The sequence below is a fragment of the Lepidochelys olivacea genome (assembly GCF_965140295.1).
Source record: "Lepidochelys olivacea isolate rLepOli2 genome assembly, chromosome: 7".
In the NCBI taxonomy this organism is placed as follows: domain Eukaryota; kingdom Metazoa; phylum Chordata; order Testudines; family Cheloniidae; genus Lepidochelys; species Lepidochelys olivacea.
In genome coordinates this window covers 89422133-89446480 of record NC_140417.1, presented here as the reverse complement: position 1 = coordinate 89446480, position 24348 = coordinate 89422133, and the positions used below count along the sequence as shown (strand labels likewise).

The window sequence follows — 24348 nt, the reverse complement described above, 5'->3', positions numbered from 1 at the left end:
TTAATGCCCACATCAGATATAGCTAAACGCCCGGCATATTTGTGATCTAATTAGGGAGGGAGGATGGGTGCTGCCCGGCCTGTGCTGAGTCAAGAGGGAGGGGCCAAGCCCAACTGACCTTTTAAACCGCACATTCCTATGTGGTGAGTCATTTACCACACGGACTGCTTTTTCCAGCAGATCTATGTCTTCCCTTCTCCCCCAAGCCAGAAAGTATTGCCTTCTTCTCCCGGCCAGCCAGACAAACTCCTCCCTGCTTAAGTGCAGGGTTGTGATCATATAAGCTTCTAAATAGAGATCTAGATGCCTAACTTTAGGTATCCAATTCTGAAAAAGTTGGCCTAAAAAAGTGTTGCATATAATTGAATAGTTATGATATATTACCACTCAAATGACCATGATTGTTTATGATAGATGATTAGCACTTTGCATATCAAATTACTATATAATTGTCACAGACATTAGTACTTTTAAAATAAGTACCAGGGTAGCTTATGATTTAATATCATTCTTCATCACACTAGAAGATATGTAAAACATTTTTTCTTGACTTAATTTAGTTTTTTGAACTTTTAAACACTTTTCAAAAGTTGTCATCACTGTTCCATATACTGGTAGGAGAGCTGGCTATAAAAGGATGACTAATTCACCTTCACATAAAGACCAAGCATATCACATTATCTTGCATTGCTACCTGTTTCAGAGAGAAATCTATCTTGCCTAAAAAAAAGTGTGATATGACATTTTACAATATGAACCTATAAAGTGTTGATGCTATATGTACCAAGGAAATCTATTTCCAGCTTTTATTACATAAGCATAATAAAAATGTTATACAAGCTTGTCATCATGTAGCAGGGGTGAAATTTGTTGCTCAAAAATGTTATAATTATTGTGCTTCTCCAGAAAAACTGTGATCAAGTAAAATGCACTATATTGGAAAGAACAATGTTTATAGTTTAATCTCAACTTTTGCAGTGATAGCTTTCCCATCCCCAAGGTATGACTTTAAGCCCTTCAATAGTGTACCCAGTGATGAGGTTAGAAATTGGAATGTCTGGGATTCAAATCCTGGCTAAATAGCAAGAATGTTACTATTGGACTGTAGTTTAACTTTCAGATATGGTTTGTATAATATAAGGATGATACTCCAGACACTTCTGTGAATGCTAGACTGTTCTGAGAGTTCATCCCTTGACTCAATTTAGATGCAGGTACATGTCTCTTGGCGAGACAGTCAGTTGCTTAATTGTCAATTCTATGGAGATTAGAATGGAATTGGTTGGTATTTTTGTAGCAAAAAGTTGAAATGTAGCAATCATATAAAATCATCTGTAATGAAAAATCTTAGCTGTCAAATGTGGTGATGTGGTCTTTCCTGTGTAATTTTGTTGTCTGTATAAGTTAATAGAGATTTCCAGTAGGCTTGTATTGTTATACATGGAGTTTGCACAGTTTTTGTTAGATATCTGACCTCTGTTCCATATTACTCTTATCATCATGGGTGCCGTTTTTGTACTTTGCCCCCAACAGACTTCCTCTGTAGTAAGCATCGATCAAAGTCTTTTACTGGAAGGAGAGACCAGAAGAGGCTCCAAAGTTGTTACTGCTATTCCAGCTATTAACAGTCTTGTTAGTTATAAAAATAATGGCACATTTCAATTAAGCAAAAACCAAACTAGCTTATGCTTTTCTATCAAGCACACACCATATGCCAATTCTTTCCTTCCACATAGAACCATTAAAGAACTCTTGGCTCCTGGTAAAAGGGACTGTCCATGAATTCCAATTTTCTCACTCTCCTTCTACTGGCAGTTTGTTGGCTTCTATGTTGTTTGACTCACTTAGCCATTCTCTTAGCAACTCAGTCCTCCCTTCCCCATCACCCTGCCTGATATGTACATCCAAAATATGGTGCAATACACTTATGATCAAACTAGTACTCACTTTACCTAAGACAAAAAACAGCTATTGAATTAATAGATGTCTGATGTTGATACCACGAGGACGTCACTGAGGTAGAAAAAAAGCTGGAGCTTCACTTTGAGCTGCAAGTGAACATGGAAGCGTTTAATGCTATGTAGCTGGGACAACAGAACCCAATGTTTCTGGTTGTCATAACCGATGGAAACTATAACCAGAGCGTTCATCCCTGAAAAATACGTAATAGATACATTCATTCAAACTTACTCTGTATCAGCATGCACTGCTTACAAAGCTAATTGTCATTAAATTCCATTCAGTGTTTACATTGTAGTGCACTCGGCTGGAGTAAGCATGGCGAAGAACAATACTAACATGTAAACATGCAAATAATAGCAGGGTTTTTCATACGGCAAATAGAGACATAAGACGCACATAACTACATGCTAACACGAATTCACAACAAAAATGTGATACCTGGTGGAATGTACAGACTGTATAGCCTTGGAGGCAAGTTTATAGAACAACCATAAAATCTCACCATAATATAGACAAAGTAAGCTAAGGGTTCTTATTTACAAAGAGTTGAAATTGTGTCTAGTATTCCTAGTCCAAAATATGTCAAAGATAAACAGAACTGTTCAGACAGCCCACAATCTACACATGTATTAGACCTTGTAGCATTCCCAGAGCTACCCTCATACATTGCTAATGTCTGCCAAGTAGGTAGAAACTACTCCAGGAAATATCTTCCGAAGCTTGATATCCAGGCCCTTGGACAGTTGTCCAAGGATGTGAGAAAAGGAAGTAAAACAAGCTATCTAGGTATTCTGTTTTTAATTACATAACCTAACAGAAAAAAAGCCCAAAACATTCACACAATGATGCTGATTCTCCTAGGACATCATTGTGGGGGAAAAGAAGGAGCTTTTTGACCAAGCCCAGCTGTAGTCTACAAAGGCAAATCCCTCAATGCTATCTCTCCCTCTATCTCACTGTTGACTCATTTACTTACATGGTGTCAAGGTTCCTCCCCCACTCTGAACTCTAGGGTACAGATGTGGGGACCTGCATGAAAAACCTCCTAAGCTTATCTTTACCAGCTTAGGTCAAAACTTTCCCAAGGTACAAAATATTCCACCCTTTGTCCTTGGATTGGCCGCTACCACCACCAAACTAATACTGGTTACTGGGGAAGAGCTGTTTGGAAACGTCTTTCCCCCCAAAATACTTCCCAAAACCTTGCACCCCACTTCCTGGACAAGGTTTGGTAAAAAGCCTCACCAATTTGCCTAGGTGACTACAGACCCAGACCCTTGGATCTTAAGAACAATGAACAATCCTCCCAACACTTGCAGCCCCCCTTTCCTGGGAAATGTTGGATAAAAAGCCTCACCAATTTGCATAGGTGACCACAGACCCAAACCCTTGGATCTGAGAACAATGAAAAAGCATTCAGTTTTCTTACAAGAAGACTTTTAATAGAAATAGAAGTCAATAGAAATCACCTCTGTAAAATCAGGATGGTAGATACCTTACAGGGTAATTAGATTCAAAACATAGAGAACCCCTCTAGGCAAAACCTTAAGTTACAAAAAAGATACACAGACAGAAATAGTTATTCTATTCAGCACAATTCTTTTCTCAGCCATTTAAAGAAATCATAATCTAACACATACCTAGCTAGATTACTTACTAACAGTCTAAGACTCATTCCTGGTCTATCCCTGGCAGAAAAAGCATATAGACAGACAGAGACCCTTTGTTTCTCTCCCTCCTCCCAGCTTTTGAAAGTATCTTGTCTCCTCATTGGTCATTTTGGTCAGGTGCCAGCGAGGTTACCTTTAGCTTCTTAACCCTTTACAGGTGAGAGGAGCTTTCCCCTGGCCAGGAGGGATTTCAAAGGGGTTTACCCTTCCCTTTATATTTATGACACATGGCATTCATCATTGTTATATCTAAGCATCTTCCATTGAGGTGACAATCTGCTCATATGGTGTATGAAGTCAAGTTACTGAACATTAAATTGATATGGAATGTAAAGAAACATTATGTAAAATAAAAATGTCTTTTAGTGTTTTTTTTCCTGAAAAATAATCCAATTATCTTAATTTCTGAAAAATATCCTGCACATTTTCATTCTTTTTGGGTGACCTAAAATTTAAATTTAAACCCACAGAATGTCATTTTCCATAAAGGTTTACCACATGTTCACCTGCCCCCCAACAGCAGGTCATATCTTCTAATTTATTTATTACTGTTATTGCTCTCTGCTTTCCTCCTACTTTCAATCCTTTTTTGGAACTATCTGCCCCAAACTCTATATATTTTAGACTTAAATGCAGGTTATTCTTGCCAGCATTGGAAGAAGTATATCAGCTTATCTAGAGACATAAATCTAAATTCAAAGCTGCAAGAAAACTGAGTCAAGTGAAGGGGCTCTGAGCACAAGTAGAGTAAAAATCAGTTCCTTTGCTGAGCACATTTCTTTAGTAAATTGACTTATGCAGTTATCATCTCAGAGATGCATGACTATCACTCAGAGACCTTGCCAGATGAAAGGCAAAGAGAAGGTTTTAAATTTCTAAAGCTGTGTTTGTAAAATTGCAAAATTAGTACCACTACTCCACACCTAATCATAGACATGAGTGAAACCATTGTCCAATTTGATATCATATCTGAAACTATAGTCAACTCTTTAGGTCCTGTATGTCAATCAAAACTATTGACTATGAAAAGCTCATCTTTCCCACTGTCTTCATGGATATATAAGTTGATAGTGAGCAGTTGATATACCTAATATTCAAATATAAAGCACTGCCAAAGGGCAGGATCCTGTTATTGGTGCCATGTGGACAAAGAGATTGTGAAAACTAAATGATAAAGAACTGGGTAAATTAGTCTGGTCTTTTAGATCTCAGTTCAGCAAAGCACATAATGATGTGTTTAACACTGTGCATGTACTAATGTTCCATTACTGTCAAGAACGTGCTTAACTTCTTTGCTGAGATGGGATGGATTTAGGCATATGGTTAAAGTTATGCATATGTTTAAGAATTTTGCTTCATTGGGCCTGTACAAAACAGGTTTTAAACAGACAGTATGGGCATTTTTCATGCTAATTTACATTTTAAGAGATAGCTGGCCATGGAATTATTCCTCGAGCACTATTAAATTTGCTGCAGCCTCTAGGCATTCTTGTAAATAATCCTTTTTATGGCTTTCCGGAAGCCCTGCTTGATTAATTAGCTGACTTGGGAAAATCTAATTTTATTCCAACAGGATGACAGAAGTGAGATTCTGGCACTTATTTGGGTATATTTCCACGTGCATAGAAATTCTCTGTTTTTATATAAGCAGGCTTTTCTTCCTCCCTCTTTTTTAGTTTGCAAAGAATAATACAAGGTTTAAAGAAAGCAAGTTTTGTGTGTGTGTGTGTGCACGTGTGCACATATGCACACAAGGAAACAACTAGGGGCCTTATCCTGGAAGGTTCTGAATCCCTTCCTTAAAAAGAATGGGTATTCTGAATGCTGTAATTGGCAAGGAAAATGACGTTCTGTGAAGGAACTTGAAGATTAGAGATCTGAGTAAGAACTCCACATAAAAGTGACATGGAAAGCCCACCACCTTAGCTAAGGCTGAAAAAAATGTTGTTTAGAAAGCACACACACACACACAAGACTGGATAATTATTTTTGAAGGTTTGAGTGACAATGTTATACTTGGCTTGAATACTACAGAAAGAGTGAATTTTCTTTATTTGTCTTTCTCTGATTTTTAATATTTATTGAAAGCGTTGTATTAAAATACTTTTTGAGTGTTACTTTGTATATGGAAACTTACCCAGAAAGACTGACATGGAGTTCCAAAAATGATGAGATATTGTCTGTGGCACATCTATCAAATCTATCATTTATGCTTAATTTTCTTGACTGTAGTGGCTAGGTGGATATGAAAAGGGAAAAATGAATAAGGAAGAAAGAGTTTGATTGCTGTTGTATTTGTTTTTTGTTTTTGCCAATTGGCCTTGGTAGGTTGAATTTTTTTTTTTAAGATTAGTGAATGAAATGATTTGAAAACTTTGCAACTTACAATCTATTTGAGAGTAATAAGTCCAATAAATGTAAATAATGAGTGAAATCCTGGCTCCATTGGCATCAGTTACAAAACTCCAATTGACCTCAAAGAAGCCAATGTGTTATACAGCTTGCTCTGACAACAATGTGTAGAAAGAGGATTTGTTTTAAATCTAGATTTCTTAATTAAAATGGGAAATAAAAGTGAGCATGTGAATGATTGTAGAACTGAATATTATTTTCAAGAAAAATAGTAATGTGATTTATATTTCATTTAATATATATTACCTAAATAAGACTTATTCTAGTACTTAACTTTTATTGGGATGATTTTATGCATAGAATGGTATGTATTACTCACATGTTTTCTTCTGTTCTCTCCAACGTCTTTGACTGTAAGATTTGCCTTTAAGGTTTATACTGGGACAAAAAGTTAAATAAGTACTCTCTGGTAAAAGCATAACATATGTTGTCAAAAGCCTGAATATAAATTCTTAGTAGTGGAACCAAAATACATTGTTAAAGATTGTTAGCAAAGTGCAATATTTGATTAAGTGGGTATGATTAATTAAATAGGCAAATTAATTTTAATAGGATCATTAGCGTGCATGTTTATGAACACATCTCCGTACAATGTATAATTTTACAGGTGATTTCCTCCCATGTTCCATAGCATTCAAAATTAAATTGTCTTGCATAACAATACGACATTTAGTGCTCTCCACAACAGAGGTTTGTCATTTAATTAAATCTAATCTTTTTCAATAACAAGGAAATAAAGCCATTTGCAAGTCCTGGATTTACGCTGCTATCCACCACAAACTCAATTCTAACTTTTTTTTTTTTAATTTCAAGCATCACAATTAAAACAAAGCCAGAAACTCTAAGTTCCAGAATCTGCCACCCCTTACTCACACTAAGTAATATCTTAATAACTTTAAGTGGGCTACTCATGAGATAATGTGCTGCACAATGACCCTGATCGAGCAGATTTAAGCCACATTTTTAACTTTAATCACATAAGTAGTCCCACTGATTCCAGTGGGATTACTTATGTATTTATAGTTCAGAATATGCTTAAGTGCATCCTAAATCAGGGCCAATTTTAGTAAGGATGCAGAATCAGGCCTTAAATAAATGGGTACAGTGCATTCAAAACATTCACTGTACCAACAAATCGGAAATAGTGAATGCAGAAAAATACTTGGAAGCAGATATCTTCCAACAAATTTTTTGCGAGCACAATTTGTAAAGCAAAAGAGTACTATTAATAGAGAAAACAATTTCATGTTGGGACAACATGAATACTTTTGGAATTAAAAATATGTACTCTTTTACTTGGAAAAAATATTTGCTACTCCTGTTCATGCAGCAGTTCAGCTGTTAGGATTAAGATAACTCAGCTTGCATTCTCTTTAGCATATCTGTACTCTAAATGCTATGCTCAGTGACAGCTGCTGCTATTTTAGTTGGTCAAACATACATATTTTGGAGACCAGAGAAAGCAGGAAACCTTGTAGATGGCAGGAGAGAAAAGGCACTTGTATTTTAATTGGTGGATAGAGTTTTTGAGTGAGTTATTACTATCACGATAAAGAGATAGTAGGATGAGCATGTAGATTTAATCTGTTCCTGTCCACAGCAATCATAGTTTTCTGAGTTTTGTTATGTCAAGATATCTCTATTAACTGTATTACAGGGTATTTGCAGACAATTTCAAAAGTGTCAGATGATCCAGATGATCCTCTTTTGTTAAGAGGTATCACCTGTGCTAGCCATTTACAACCCACACTTTGCTTCTCTACAGAGGAAAAAGGACACTAAACTATCTAAACTCCTACATGCCACAAGGGGCCACAACAGTGGTTCCCTTAACTCACCCAACAATATTGTTAATCTATCCAGCTATACTCTTAGCCTGGCAGAAGAGTCTGTCCTATCGCGGGGCCTGACTTTCTGCCCCACCGCCCACACAATCACGATACAGTTTGCAGTGACCTAGAATCCTACTTTTGACGTCTCTGACTCAGGGAATATTTCCAACACACCACTGAACAGCGTACTAACCCACAGAAACTTTCCTACCAACGCTACCGAAAAAAAAAAAGAAGGATTCTGTGTGGACTCCTCCTGAAGGTCGAAACAACAGACTGGACTTCTACATAGAGTGCTTCTGCTGACGTGCACAGACTGAAACTGTGGAAAAGCAGCATCACTTGCCCCATAACCTCAGCCGTGCAGAACACAATGCCATCCACAGCCTCAGAAACAACTCTGACATCATAATCAAAAAGGCTGACAAAGGAGGTGCCGTTGTCATGAATAGGTCAGAATATGAACGAGAAGCTGCTAGGCAACTCTCTGACACCACATTCTACAGGCCATTAGTCTCTGATCCCACTGAGGGTTACCAAAAGAAACTACACCATCTACTCAAGAAACTCCCTGAAGACACACAGGAACAAATCTACATAGACACACCCTTAGAGCCCCGACCAGGGGTATTCTATCTGCTACCCAAGATCCATAAACCTGGAAAGAAAGAACAGAGCTATTCAAGAACAACTTTGTGCATCCCTGCCATAGTCCACAGGCATTTCAATAATATCAAAGGTATAATAGTCAAAACAAATTGCACGGTTATCTGACTTCCATTCATCACAAGAGGACCAGTGCAGTCTCTGTACCATACTGTAAACCCAGATTATGACAGGGGTCAAGATCATCATGAGGACTCCAGGGCCTGCTTTAACTAATCACAACCTCCTCAGTAATATTCACTAAAAAATCCTTCCTTTGGAAAATTATTTCACATTCTAGTAAATATTTGTTAAGGGTTAATTAATCAGAAGGATGACTAACAATTTATCAATACAACTCTAATTGAAACTACATACACATTGCTAATACATCATGGAGTGTCTTTAACTATTTTCCCATGAAGGCCTTTTCTTTTCCCCCATGCTAACCATTCATTTGGCTGGAAGTCTGGAAAATGTTTTCAGGGTTAAAATGCCTATTTGTCTGTGAAATATAACTTCATTAAAAAAAACAGTCTTTGCATGCATTGTGTGTGTTGGAAGCTAAAGCATTTTACACATCACAAGCAGAGCAGCAACTGTGGAGTAGTTCCAGCAGAGAAACATTTCTCGTTAAGCTGAGCGAGCCATGCAAAAGCCAACTGAGGTCTATCGAAATAAGAATTCAGAAGAGTGAGAGAGGTCGATCTGTTTTCTTCTGTTCTCCCAGATGTTAGCAACTTGGCCTAACTAATTTTGTATGGATATTACTCTAATTATTGAAAGCTCTTCACCTCTTTCTGAATGGATTTTTAAAACATTTCTTTACAAGGATCTGGCTCTAATCCTCTAATCTGAACAGTTATTTTTAAACATCCCAACAGCCAGAGAGCAGAAAACCCTTGAGCTGTTAAAGACATTTTGAACAGTAATATTTTCTCAAAGCAAAGAGGGTAGAAGCTGTCATGTGAATTCATAACTGTTGGCAGCAAAGTGATGCCCATTTCAGTTAAATGTCCTCATGTTTTCCTCATGTTTTCTTCGAAGAAGCTTGTCATATTAATGGATTTTCAGAATCTGTTCAGGTTTGCTTAAAAGAAACCTGTTGAACTTTAATATTAATGACTCAAAATACTGTAATAAACAAATGATAATGGGAGTTGGTTCATCACAATGAAACATGGCATGACTGGACTGTCATGTGGAGTGGTAGTGGTGTCAGCTTTGTGTATGGGCAGGGGCTCGTAGTTTCCATACCACTGACCCATTCATGGATTTTGAGGACACCTCCCTGGCCCACTTATATTGTGCATCCCAGGCATACACAACCATTTGCATCTGTTTGCTTTGCCCCACCTCCCCTTCCCTGGTATTGTTCTGTTTTTCCCTTTCCTGTTTTTTACTGCTAGATTTCCCATTATGCTCTGAATTTCAGCCACCTCCCTTTTAAAGCTCTTCCCTCATTGCAATGAGGGAGGGGGAGAGGAATTACCTTCCTGGAAGTACACAGGAGGTTTGGCTAGGGAGATTGATAGTTATTTATTGCAACTGTAGCAGGTGCCCAGTGCAAGTTCACTGAGGTAGCAGGAGGGCCAGATTTGCTGCTGCAGTCCAAGGCAATATCAGGGTGATATCGAGCTGGATTCTTGCTGCACATTGCCTGGAAAGGTGAGGGCTACGCTGCCTGGTGCAGAAAGAGACTCCCCTCCCTTAAACCCACATTCCACACATGAGGATATGGCGCTTGCTTGGTGCTGATCATGAGTTAGATTTTGCATGAACAGGCGAGGGATAGTCTCATGTTAAGAATTTACTTTTGTTTGTTTGGGAATTGTTCTGAACTTAATCTAATGGGTAGCTTGTGTGGGGAGGAGACAGCTGTCTGTTTTCCCTAGTACTGTTACTTTAATTTATGCTAATTAAAGTTGCAGACACAACTTTACCAAATCTCTATACTGTGTGTCCTATTCTCTCTGGGCCAATAAATGGAAACAATTTTTCCCATAGCATTTCTGTTGTTACCATTGCAGACTGATTTACGTTTAAACAAGGTTTCACCTCGCTCTCTGTCATTGGGATGCAGTTCATTTGCAAACAAAAGAGTCCTTCAGAGCTGTCTAATCTAATTCATCTAATCTAATTTTATCTCTCAACCTAGATTTTTATACATCACCCTTCAGCATGGAATCTGACCATAAGTTCTGTCTCCACTCTCTGCCTTATTCCTTTTCCTTTGCATTTCAGTTAGAATGCATCAGTGTTACTTCAGTTTGCAACTGTGTTTACTGAAAAGAGTGTGGAAAGAGAAACAGGAATTCTGCTTCATAATTTCATTTGCAACAAACAGATCAAAGAAAGAGGAGCCATGCTCAGCAATAACTTTTAGGCTTTGTGTTTTTAACAAGCTCAATGCAAAAGGGACCTTGCCCAAGACATAAAAATAGGGACATACACTCCTCAGTATACTGAGAGCTCTCTAGACTGCTCTAATACCAGGTTCAGTGTTCAGTCTGTTTTGCATTCCACTACTCAGTCTGTGCAGATTAGAGGGAGCACTGAAGTAGTGGACCAGATATCAGAGCAACATGAAGATCTTTGAACACAGTGGGAGGCGTGAAGTGCTGCTTGGATTGGATACACACACACACTGTCTCTGGAATCCTGGGCCCTTCCGTGAATATAAGTTCTGAATATTGTCATTGCTTAGCTGATTCCAACTTCTCTACACTTTTTCCTTACACAGTCTCTACCCCTTCACCGATTTAAAAAAACATAATATTTAAAAGGCTCTTCACATGGGTAGTGAGAGTTGGCATCCACTTCTGGAGACAAGTCCTTTGTTCAGATCTATGCTGCTCTGAAAGCTGAGAAGACTGAAAAGAAGACTGTAGAGGGGTGGAAGGAAGGATAAATGACCAGTATGTTTTCCAGCCTGTAAAGAACTGATAGGGGAAAAGGTCAGCCAGTAGCTACTATGTAGACCCTCGCAGCTACTATTCTGGCCTCAGGAGCAGGTGATTGGTGTGATTGATGTGGTTCTGTCCAGCAGGACTCCCTCTGAACCTGCAATTATTCTAGGGCCTTTGAAATTTGCTGTGTTGTTAAAGGCAGGTTTTTAAAATTCCAAAAGGATGGCTCATTTGCAAAATTCCCCAATAATTTTGCTTCATACATTCCACGGCAAGAATATTTGGCAAATTTTTGTGGTGGATTTCCCAGAAGGCTGAACTAACTTTCTACTGAACATGTCAGCCTTTTGATGAGTTGGGATACACAAACATTTTTGGCTTCTGTGTCCTTGTGTGGCATTTTCTTGTCAAAACTGTGGCCAAATGTTCTTGGCTGCCCTTGTCTCATTTGGTCAATAATGATCATTATATGGAAAGTTTAAGCTTTTTTTTTTTTATTTTAAAAATTGTAATTTAAAAAAATGAAAGTCCTATTAAGTGTATGACTTAATTAGGAGACCACATCATTCATTTGTTAACGAAAGATTAATCTTTTCCCATCTAAATCATTGGGCTTAAGAAAGGTCAATAGTTACTGAAAATCATAACGAGATGATGACTGTTCAGTGGATTAACAGAAATGAGTTGGTGGGCTGAATCCAGGAGTTTACATCATAACCTCAACCAGCACAATTAGCACTATTTGGCAATCTCAGCAGAAACACCAAAGATGGATTGGGCATGGAGACTTACGAGATTTGAGGCTCCCTGAAGAGGGTGGGGAAGTTTACAGTGGCAACACCTGTACTTTACCTGTAATCAAATGCAGGATTTCCATTTCCAGGCTGTAAAATCAGCATTAAGTTCACTTCCAAAAGGTCTGGCAAAACCCATAGGAAGGAAGGAGATCCAAATTTAAGCCTCTGGGTCTGAAACTCCCTGGGTTTGTTTGGTGTCTCAAGAAGATACAATACAAATTAATCCCACACTGATCTCAAACTCTTGCAATACCTATGTGATTTAAAGTAAGTTAGGAATGTGAGTGGAAAATTTGACTGAATTTTCTTGTGGCTGTAGGTCAATGCCTTGCATTGGTTAGTTGTTGCTTTTTGTCTGTTCTGTATGGAGCTGAGGGTAGAACTGTTATTAGATAATAAGAAAACTGCTGAGTTTTTTTCTGTCCAAAAAGTAACTACTTTTGCACTATTTATTTATTTTGAAGCTTCCTTGGAACCTTCAGTAAGTTACTTGCATCACTAAAGCCAGTCATTTAAAAAAAAAAAGGTCTTTGATATAAATGACATAACCCTTAGCAAAAATCCATGCTCTTAGAATGACCTACTAGAAAGGGAAGAGGAAGTATGATTTATTGTTATTACCAGTCATCATAAAATTTTAAAAGTTATTGATCTGAAAATCACTCAGATCATTACAAATGTTTATTATATGTCAACGTTAAAAATAAAGGTAGGCAGTAGTAATGCCCTATAAATAAAATTCACATATAAAAAATGGAACACTAAATATAATTTAAAAAATTCTGTGATACAGATTAGGCTGAGACTGGTTGCTAGTACTTTAGCTTTTGTGTTCAATCTTCTAATGATTTTCTGTTGATTCCATTGTTTATATATTCGTTGTTTTTCTCTGAACTATTTATCTATAAAAAATAAATGACAAATGAAAACAAGTCCTGTTTGTAATGCCCGCAGTACCACCATGGATGGTGCACTGGCTTTTGTTTGAAATTATTAATGTTGGCAGCTGTTTTCTCTGTATTGAATGCATAATTCTGATAGAAGACTGAGAAATGTGGGTACCTGACAGAGCAAACTAGATTTTGCAATGTCACTGTTACAAAGAAAACTATGTTTAGTCTCTCTTCAGTGCACTCTTGGGGGGGACAGGTTTTACTACCTTTACCCCTTTCTGGGTACAACCCTGCAATCCTACCTCTCTTAGATTGAATCTCTGTGCTACAGACCCCCAGTTTCCCAACTGTGTTAACCCAACAGACTCAATTGTTTCAGAGTAACAGCCGTGTTAGTCTGTATTCACAAAAAGAAGAGGAGTACTTGTGGCACCTTAGAGACTAACCAATTTATTTGAGCATAAGCTTTCGTGAGCTACAGCTCACTTCATCAGATGCATACTGTGGAAAATACAGAAGACGTTTGTTTTTATACACACAAATCATGAAAAAATGGGTGTTTATCACTACAAAACCTTTTTTGTAGTGATAAACCTACAAACATCTTCTGTATTTTCCACAGTATGCATCCGATGAAGTGAGCTGTAGCTCACGAAAGCTTATGCTCAAATAAATTGGTTAGTCTCTAAGGTGCCACAAGTCCTCCTTTTCTTTTTGTGAATACAGACTAACACGGCTGTTACTCTGAAACTTAATCTTATTAGAATTCATCAGTCTCACACTGTGTCATACAAACTACTTGTCATGAGATTCTGTAGCCTTTTTTCATGAGGCAGCAAGCAAATGTGATATGTCTATGACAAATGTGAAGAACTATAATATAACCATTTCTGTAGAGACAGACCCGCTTGCAGAACTCACAGGTGCTAAACATAACACTATAGTATGGGACAATCTTGAACAGATTGGCTGTGAGTCCAAACCAGAGTCCGAGCATGCCCTTGGTCTTCACAATTTACCTAAAGCAGTCAACCATGCCAGAAAAATGGACATTATAGATAAAACTTCTGAAGTAGAATTAAAAAATCAAAGAGTTTATGATAAAAATGTTATATGTGTAAAAATGGATTGACATTTATTAAACATTGTTGCTGAATCACATGGGCAAGCGTTGCTCTTTAAGTAGTGCTATCTGGTGTACATTTATACCAGCTGAGGATCTACCCCTTGGTTTAAATTTAGTATATCCATATGTGTTACCCTGGGTTTAGAGAGGACAGCTGTTATGTCAGTTTAATTTCCAGTAAAAGCTCTGATTCTGAGCAAATCAATCTACAGATCTTTCCACTCTGTTGTTACACAGTTGGCATGAACTGAATCATTTGAAGTGTCTTCATAGCCACTCAGCAAGGATTGATGGGAAAGTGGAAGGATTTAAAGATTATAGTTTTCAAAGACAGGCTAGGAAGATTTGTGAAGGTGACTTTTCTTAGACCAACCTAGATTTTTTTTTCTTTTCTCTTAAGAAAATATGGTTGTCATTTTTTTAATAAAAATGATTTTTTTTTTAAATTAGGCTGTTTCATCCACATTGTCCCTTCCTCAGAAACAAACTAGAGTTCTGATCTGGCCTGCATTTCAAAATCCTGGGTACATTGATAGAGAGGTTGTAAAATGAAACCTGAAAAGGAAAGCTGACTTCGTCTCTGCGTTTTTGTAAAAATTGCCAAATAGCATTTGTATAATACACTGCGCTATATGGAAAAAATTGAATTAGCTATGTGCACTCTTCACAATGTGACAACATGATGTGATATGACTGGTTTACTGTAACAAGAGAAGGAATTTAGCAAAGTAGTAGGTCAGTTGGGCGAATTATCAATTTATTCTGTCATTTGGTGATAGCTACAAGGAAACTGGTTGGAGGTCAATTTTCCTTTTCTACTGCATAAAAGATCATGTGAATCACTCCCAATAATCCTAAGATTATTAAGTGCATGTCCGCTTGTCTACCAATTTGCAATTATATTCCATTTGTTCAGCATGGGAGGTTTTTGTTTGTTTGTGGTCTTGGGTGGCTAGACTATAAGATATCACTTAGCCAACTCTAAGAAATTTTACTAATTTGTGGAGAAGGGAGGAGACAGGACAGATCTCTTCTGTTAGTTCTGCATTCTTGAAAGCCCCTCAGATGCCATACCAGTAAATTCTTGTCTGTGAAAGCAGATTAATATATCAGGCCAAATTCTCTGTTGACTTAAACACTGTTCAACTCCATTGTCTGCAAATGGATACTGATGTCAATTCACAGGATGTAAGTCAATGCAGAATTTGGCCCACTGTACATAGGGAGATATTCTGACTTGTGAGGGATCTTAAGTGAATCCTGTGCTTAGGCTAAGCAAAAAAAAAAAAAAGCTTAAACTTTACAGAAATCTGTTTTCTTAACAAGAAAAATAGATTAGTTGACAGTCAAGGTTAAAAGTAAAGACATGCCAGAGCAGCACCATTGGAAAGCTAGCTTTGCTAATCCATTTAAATCTTTCAAGGACTACAGTTCCTTGTCAGAGTCAGTGAAAATGTGATAGTTATAGAAAAGATTTTTATTAAAGTTGTACACTTATTAGAACCAGCACCTTTATGCTGTGAGTATAACTGAAAGAAATATATAATGCTGGTGTGGCTGTTTTTCCCCTCAACACAGAAAGTTGTTGTAAGTGGCTTTTCAATTCAATGGCATACAGTACTAGCAAATGTATCAGTGGACAGGGTGTAGCAATATGCCACATGTTTAGAAATCTGGTTTACAGTGAACAAATCCAGTGAGTTGAAACTTGTGTTTTATTAAGGCATAAGAAACTGGGTAATTTCCAAATGGTTATTCCCTGGAGGGGCAGTTAATTTCCTAAGAGAGAAGCTAGGAACACTGTGCTAGAAAGAAGGGAGGGTTCCTAGCTCTTGGGAGCTGAAATGGATCATAACTTATGCCGGAATAAATTATTGCTGCTACAAAGTCTCCTCCTGTCCTTCCTCTGGCCTGGCCTGGCCTCTTAATGTGACCTATCTACCCATTCTGCCAAATCCTTCTCTTGTCCTAGAAATCAGGAGTGGGAGATAGGTTGCACTGGGGTGTCATGCTAGGAACAGGAAAAATCGATCATGAAATTCAGAGTTGCTCTGTGCGGGGAGGATGGGTCAGTTGAGGAGAGTAAGCATTCCAGGAGTATGAGACTGCTGTTCCATTGAAGAAGGGGTGTTCTGGTGTGCAGTCATGAGGTTGGAAATTGTTAAAAAGGTAGGAGAAGGAGACAGCATATTTGTGGTGGGTGGAGGAACTGAAGGAAAGTCAATTTGTCAGTCCCTCTGAGATTGCAGAATACTGAAGACAAGAAAAAAAATCTTTAGTACATCTTTAGTGCTCTAAGAATTAGGTTCATTTTTATTTCAGTTTGTTTAATTATGTTTATATCCCCCTATGAAACAAACTTTCTATTCTCCAGAAGATCTAATATTTTTGGAAGGAGCTAAAATGTGCCCATCTAAAATTCCAGATTGTTAGGGAGTCCAGATCATTAGGGAGTTACGGGCACTGCTTCTAACTAATATATTTGCCACTTTTATTTAAGGTCCAGTTGAAAAGTGAAGAATCCAAAACATTTGCAATGAAGATACTGAAGAAACGTCACATAGTGGACACAAGACAGCAGGAGCACATACGCTCAGAGAAGCAGATAATGCAGGGGGCTCACTCAGACTTCATTGTGAGGTACTGTCACTATACCTTATAAACTCATTTCACCTTGAGAATGTTCCAATCTTGCTATTGTTTCTTATAAAATTGTAGTGTGTTATGGAATTGGTCATGAATTGTCCCACAAGCACTATAGGTAAAACACCGTTTGATTGTAGTTTGTCTCTGTCAAGGAACTCTGCAAATATGGCACCATAGTGTTCCATGTTTATTGTCTCTCAATGAGTTGACAAGTCTGCTCGGTATTTTTAACTCTCAGCCCTGCAAACTCAACCTAGATTCTGGAAGTCAAGCTGTACTCTTTCTGGATCATGCAGCAACAGCAGTAGTAGAGAGTCAACAATATTCAGCAAGTCTTTTGATTATGCACGTGCCAAAACAGAATCTAGCTGTAACAGAAAATTATCCCTTAGCCTTATTGGCTCTCCAAGAGTAAAAAGCAGTAACACCAAATGTTGATCAGAAAGATAAGCAGATGTGACTCTGAATATGTAATAAGAGGCCATAGTCACTTTTCTGACCATAATCACACTTATGTTATCTGACACGGAGTATCCCTTAAAATTGTGAATATTTGGGGGGAAAACAGGATGGTGAGATGCTCCCTTATGTATTCAAGATTATTGTAAGAGCCTTGGACAGTTGAAAAATCTGACATTCAATAAATATTGCCAAAGTATTGGCAATATTCTTTAACAAATTAGGTAAATTAATAAAACTATCATCCAAATCATTCTCTCTGTGGTAAAATCCATACACAGGTCTGTGGGGGATGAACTCTTCAGGAGGACACCCTTACAGAGATCCCCCCCACACACACACACACACACATGCTGCAACACCCTACCGAAACCTGGCAGATACCCTGATTCATGTGCCTTTGCACCAGCTCTGGCCTTTGGCAGAACCCTCACTCCTTTGCAGCTGAATTCCACTGGAGATGGGGGCTCAGCAGAAAAGATAATATAGCATGGGGCTTTATTGTTTACCCAGGTAAACTCCACAGAGCTGGAGCAGAGATGATGTGTCCCTAACATACTCACTTCTCCCCTGGTTGTCTAATCTCATTTTCTACCTCTGTGCAGACCTTGGATGGCAGAGGGGCCTCTGTGAGGTTTAAAAGAAGAGGGAACAGGAGGCTGCTAAGTCTTACTTTCACTCTGGAGGAAGGAGAGCTGCACACAAAAGATTTCTCTGTGCCTGGATCTAGACCTATAAAAGTAACAAATACTGTCTCCTAGTATTGAGATGAAATGGAACAATAACTTTGCCAGGGAGTTACCTGTATATTTCTGATGAGTAGTGGTTTATTTTCCTGTACTCTACATTAGACATCAGACAAAGAGAAATGTTTTCTAGTGTCTTATCTTACATGAGCATTAAATTACACAGGCTTGAAATGAAAATTGTATATATATACATTTTATTAGGGATTAAAGCACCATCTGTTATAGCCTTTGTAATATGTTTATTTCAACCTCATGCCTGATTCATTTGCCACAACAATTGCTGTATTAAGTAAACAGAGTGGCACTATGTAATGCTTCAATTATCTTACACTTTGCTTTTCTTTTATATCTGATCCATAAAAATGCCACAGTTATCTAGATTTGAGATAGCACTGAAATTGCAAGTACTCCTTATAGACTATTACAGCATACAAATTATTTTCTAAAGTTTTTAATGTGCCACTGTCTGAATCAATATACTAATGTAATGAAAGGTACCATTATATAACAGAGCTACAGAATATGTCCACTAAAAACATAAAGGATATTTTAACATAATTGAAAGAGAACATAGTCTTAAGATGAGGAGCCTGATCCTGCAAACTTTTACATGACTAGTACCATTGACCTCAATAGCTGATGAAATATATTCTAATCAACTTTTTCCCTTCTTTTTGTGTGTAAATAATGCTTATGTAAGATAAACAGAAATACTTTCCAGTATCTTATCTTAAGGTCTATGAAGAATACTGGAAAAGAAAGCACTAAAATAAGGTTGCTCATGTAATGAACCATTTGCAAGACTGCTATAAGGATGGATAAACCTAAAGATGTTAAAATTGATCAGAAACTGTTTAGATAGGTTTATGCTACATACTTATGGTGGCATGTAGAGTATATACTCAGTAGCCCCACTTCCCCAGCATGGGTATAAATATCAGAGTAGCTGGTGAGAAGAGTAAAGAGATGCCCAAGTACATGCCCTCCATGGCTTTCTACTTCCCCAAGTCATGCCTCCCATCTACATTGCTATTTTTAGCAATATATTGTCCTGTTGCTGGATCCTTTCCAAGATCTTAACCATAATAAGTAGTTAATTAAATTACTCTAATTTTGACTAACTATACAAGTTTGTACTGAAGCCTAATAAGTGTCAAAATAAGGTGCAAAATTTACCAGTATTTAAGTGAGGATCTAAAAGATGGGTTCATTTTTCTTTCCTTTAATCTTTTGTGACCACATATGGTACTTTTTAGCTACGGTGAATCAAGACTAATGTTTCACAAGTAGAGGAGCATTTACTGTTTTTAACTGTTTTTTTCTGTGGTTATTGACACTTTTGAAAGCAAGAGACAAGTAACATTGACTCAAACTTTGCCAGCTTCCTAACACAGGTCAGCAAGTGCTCCTCAGTCCTGACCTGGATCCTAAGCCTTAGACTTTTCCAGTAGAGGTGAAAAGATGAATAGTTATGCCAAAATGTGTGATAGTTTTTTTATTACTATTGTTGTTATCATTAGTACCCTAAGTGACAATGTGCGGTGTGCTCTACAAACAGAGACCAAAGACAAACTCTGCCCAATTTTGTAATGTAATGTCCAATAGGGACTATGTGTTTCATGTTACCTCAGCTAGTATTTAACCAAATACCTCCAAAAATAAAAGATTAATGCATTAAACAACTGCATCTTGATCAATCAAGCATCCCGCTAGTCTGTCCTTGCCTCATGGCATATGTCACACAACAGCTCCTTGAGAGGTATAACAAAGTATGCTTTTTACTTTGAACTGCTCGATTTTGCAACACCTTCTGTTTTCATTACAAAAAGAAAAGGAGTACTTGTGGCATCTTAGAGACTAACCAATTTATTGGAGCATGAGCTTTCGTGAGCTACAGCTCACTTCATTGGATGCATACCGTGGAAACTGCAGCAGACTTTATATACACACAGAGAATATGAAACAATACCTCCTCCCACCCCACTGTCCTGCTGGTAATAGCTTATCTAAAGTGATCATCAAGTTGGGCCATTTCCAGCACAAATCCAGGTTTTCTCACCCTCCATCCCCCCACACAAATTCACTCTCCTGCTGGTGATAGCCCATCCAAAGTGACAACTCTCTACATAATGTGCATGATAATCAAGTTGGGCCATTTCCTGCACAAATCCAGGTTCTCTCACCCCCTCATCCCCCTCCCAAAAACCACACACACAAACTCACTATCCTGCTGGTAATAGCTCATCCAAAGTGACCACTCTCCCTACAATGTGCATGATAATCAAGGTGGGCCATTTCCAGCACAAATCCAGGTTTTCTCACCCCCCCACCCCCATACACACACAAACTCACTCTCCTGCTGGTAATAGCTCATCCAAACTGACCACTCTCCAAGTTTAAATCCAAGTTAAACCAGAACATCTGGGGGGGGGGTAGGAAAAAACAAGGGGAAATAGGTTACCTTGCATAATGACTTACCCACTCCCAGTCTCTATTTAAGCCTAAATTAATAGTATCCAATTTGCAAATGAATTCCAATTCAGCAGTTTCTCGCTGGAGTCTGGATTTGAAGTTTTTTTGTTTTAAGATAGTGACCTTCATGTCTGTGATTGCGTGACCAGAGAGATTGAAGTGTTCTCCGACTGGTTTATGAATGTTATAATTCTTGACATCTGATTTGTGTCCATTTATTCTTTTACGTAGAGACTGTCCAGTTTGACCAATGTAAATGGCAGAGGGGCATTGCTGGCACATGATGGCATATATCACATTGGTGGATGTGCAGTTGAACGAGCCTCTGATAGTGTGGCTGATGTTATTAGGCCCTGTGATGGTGTCCCCTGAATAGATATGTGGGCACAGTTGGCAACGGGCTTTGTTGCAAGGATAAGTTCCTGGGTTAGTGGTTCTGTTGTGTGGTATGTGGTTGTTGGTGAGTATTTGCTTCAGGTTGCGGGGCTGTCTGTAGGCAAGGACTGGCCTGTCTCCCAAGATTTGTGAGAGTGTTGGGTCATCCTTTAGGATAGGTTGTAGATCCTTAATAATGCGTTGGAGGGGTTTTAGTTGGGGGCTGAAGTTGACGGCTAGTGGCGTTCTGTTATTTTCTTTGTTAGGCCTGTCCTGTAGTAGGTAACTTCTGGGAACTCTTCTGGCTCTATCAATCTGTTTCTTTACTTCCGCAGGTGGGTATTGTAGTTGTAAGAAAGCTTGACAGAGATCTTGTAGGTGTTTGTCTCTGTCTGAGGGGTTGGAGCAAATGCGGTTGTATCACAGAGCTTGGCTGTAGACGATGGATCGTGTGGTGTGGTCAGGGTGAAAGCTGGAGGCATGCAGGTAGGAATAGCGGTCAGTAGGTTTCCGGTATAGGTGATAGCCCATCTTTATGTGACCATTGTTTATTAGCACTGTAGTGTCCAGGAAGTGGATCTCTTGTGTGGACTGGACCAGGCTGAGGTTGATGGTGGGATGGAAATTGTTGAAATCATGGTGGAATTCCTCAAGGGCTTCTTTTCCATGGGTCCAGATGATGAAGATGTCATCAATATAGCGCAAGTAGAGTAGGGGCTTTAGGGGACGAGAGCTGAGGAAGCGTTGTTCTAAATCAGCCATAAAAATGTTGGCATACTGTGGGGCCATGCGGGTACCCATAGCAGTGCCGCTGATCTGAAGGTATACATTGTCCCCAAATGTAAAATAGTTATGGGTAAGGACAAAGTCACAAAGTTCAGCCACCTGGTTAGCCGTGACATTATCGGGGATAGTGTTCTTGACGGCTTGTAATCCATCTTTGTGTGGAATGTTGGTGTAGAGGGCTTCTACATCCATAGTGGCCAGGATGGTGTTATCAGGAATATCACCGATGGATTGAAGTTTCCTCAGGAAGTCAGTGGTGTCTTGAAGGTAGCTGGTAGTGCTGGTAGTGTAGGGCCTGAGAAGGGAGCCTACATAGCCAGACAATCCTGCTGTCAGGGTGCCAATGCCTGAGATGATAGGGCGCCCAGGATTTCCAGGTTTATGGATCTTGGGTAGTAGATAGAATATCCCAGGTCGGGGTTCCAGGGGTGTGTCTGTGTGGATTTGATCTTGTGCTTTTTCAGGAAGTTTCTTGAGCAAATGCTGTAGTTGCTTTTGGTAACTCTCAGTGGGATCAGAGGGTAATGGCTTGTAGAAACTCGTGTTGGAGAGCTGCCGAGCAGCCTCTTGTTCATATTCCGACCTATTCATGATGACAACAGCACCTCCTTTGTCAGCCTTTTTGATTATGATGTCAGAGTTGTTTCTGAGGCTGTGGATGGCATTGCGTTCCGCATGGCTGAGGTTATCGGGCAAGTGATGCTGCTTTTCCACAATTTCAGCCCGTGCACGTCGGCGGAAGCACTCTATGTAGAAGTCCAGTCTGCTGTTTCGACCTTCAGGAGGAGTCCACCTAGAATCCCTCTTTCTGTAGTGTTGGTAGGGAGACCTCTGTGGATTAGTATGTTGTTCAGAGGAATTTTGGAAATATTCCTTGAGTTGGAGACGTCGAAAATAGGATTCTAGGTCACCACAGAACTGTATCATGTTCGTGGGGGTGGAGGGGCAAGAAGGAGAGGCCCCGAGATAGAACAGCTGCTTCTGCTGGGCTGAGAGTATAGTTGGATAGGTTAACAATATTGCTAGGTGGGTTGAGGGAACCATTGCTTTGGCCCCATAGTCACTTGAGATTATCAGGCCCATAATGCTTAACACAAACAGAGCCCTGTGCATGGGTGTTGTCATAAATATAAAGGGAAGGGTAACAACCTTCCTGTATACAATACTATAAAATCCCTCCTGGCCAGAGCACAAAATCCTTTTACCTGTAAAGGGTTAAGAAGTTCAGGTAACCTGGCTGGCACCTGACCAAAAGGACCAATAAGGGGACAAGATACTTTCAAATCGGGGGGGGGGAGGGGTTGGTCTGTCTGTTCTGTGTGCTTGCCAGACACAGATCAAGGAAGCAAGCAATCCAGCTCCATTAGAATTAGTAAATACTAGCAAGGGAATGCATTAACTTATTTTTGTTTTGGCTTGTGATTTTCTCTGTGCTGAGAGGAAGGTGTATTCCTGGTTTTCTTTTTGTAACGTTAAAGTTTGGCCCAGAGGGAAATCCTCTGTTTTTGAATCTGATTGCCCTGTAAGATTATCTTCCATTCTAATTTTAGAGGTGCTTCTTTTACCTTTTTTCTTTATAATAAAGTTCTGTTTCTTTTAGAATCTGATTGGGTTTTTTTAGTGTCCTAAAAAAAGCCAAGGTTGGTCTGTGCTCATCTTGTTTATTCTCAAGCCTCCCCAGGAAAGTGGGTGGGGGGGCTTGGGGGGATATTAGGGGGGAGTAGGAACTCCAAGTGGTCCTTTCCCTGAGTTTGTCTACATCACTTGGTGGTGGCAGCATTACCTAATCCAAGGTACAAGAGAGAATTTGTGCCTTGGGGGGTTTTTAACCTAAGCTGGTAGAAATAAGCTTAGGGGGTCTCTCATGTGGGTCCCCACGTCTATACCCTAGAATTCAGAATGGGGAGGGAACCCTGACAGTGGAGAGGGAACCCTGACAGGTGTAATTGCACAATTACAGAATATACTACAGAATCCACTCATTGCTGAAGAATTTTGCTCCAGAATCTAACCTTTTGAGATTTTTTAAAATAATGTTCTATATGATGTGGTTGCAAAGAAAACCTTCCAAATGTGAGATCTGAGTGTAAACAGACATAGCATAGTATGCGTCTTTTTTCAGAGAGCCTGAAATGATAACTCTCACAGACATAACAATAGCTCTGAGAATAGTTCGCCTCAGTGCTGTGGTAACTCTGAAATCTAATGATAGTGATTTAAATGTCAACACTGGGAGCTAATGTACTTATACAACAAACCCAAACTGTCTCCCAGACCTTAACTTCCAAGGAGCCAAAAACTCCAACGGTCCTCTACCCATCTGCCAAAATGTACAGCTTCCTCCCAGAAAGATTCTGCAATGCAGCTTCATGTTGTCAGTACGAAGATCTTCAGCACCTTTAAAATGAAAAATATATGGCAGAGTAAAATTAATTGAGTTTAATATCAAATGAGATAATATAACAATGTAGAATTCTTTGTATTATTTTCATCTTTAATTAAATAAACAAACTCAGTGTATTTAATTTATCTGAAGCTGGTACACAACTTCCAGTCTGCTTCACAAGAACGTTGCAGAAATGTGTAGTAGGGAATGTTTTCCCATAGAATTTTGG

General features: G+C 38.8%; 1 protein-coding gene across 3 annotated transcripts in view; it reads left to right on the top strand.

Annotated features, from left to right (window-relative positions):
- The window catches only part of PRKG1 (protein kinase cGMP-dependent 1), an 892904-nt gene that overhangs the window by 847114 nt on the left and 21442 nt on the right, over nucleotides 1-24348 (top strand). For all 3 annotated transcript variants that reach the window (XM_084633959.1, XM_084633958.1, XM_084633960.1), the window contains exon 11: nucleotides 16747-16886. In XM_084633959.1, the coding sequence (XP_084490085.1) occupies nucleotides 16747-16886 (140 nt within the window). The remainder of the gene's footprint in view (nucleotides 1-16746; nucleotides 16887-24348) is intronic.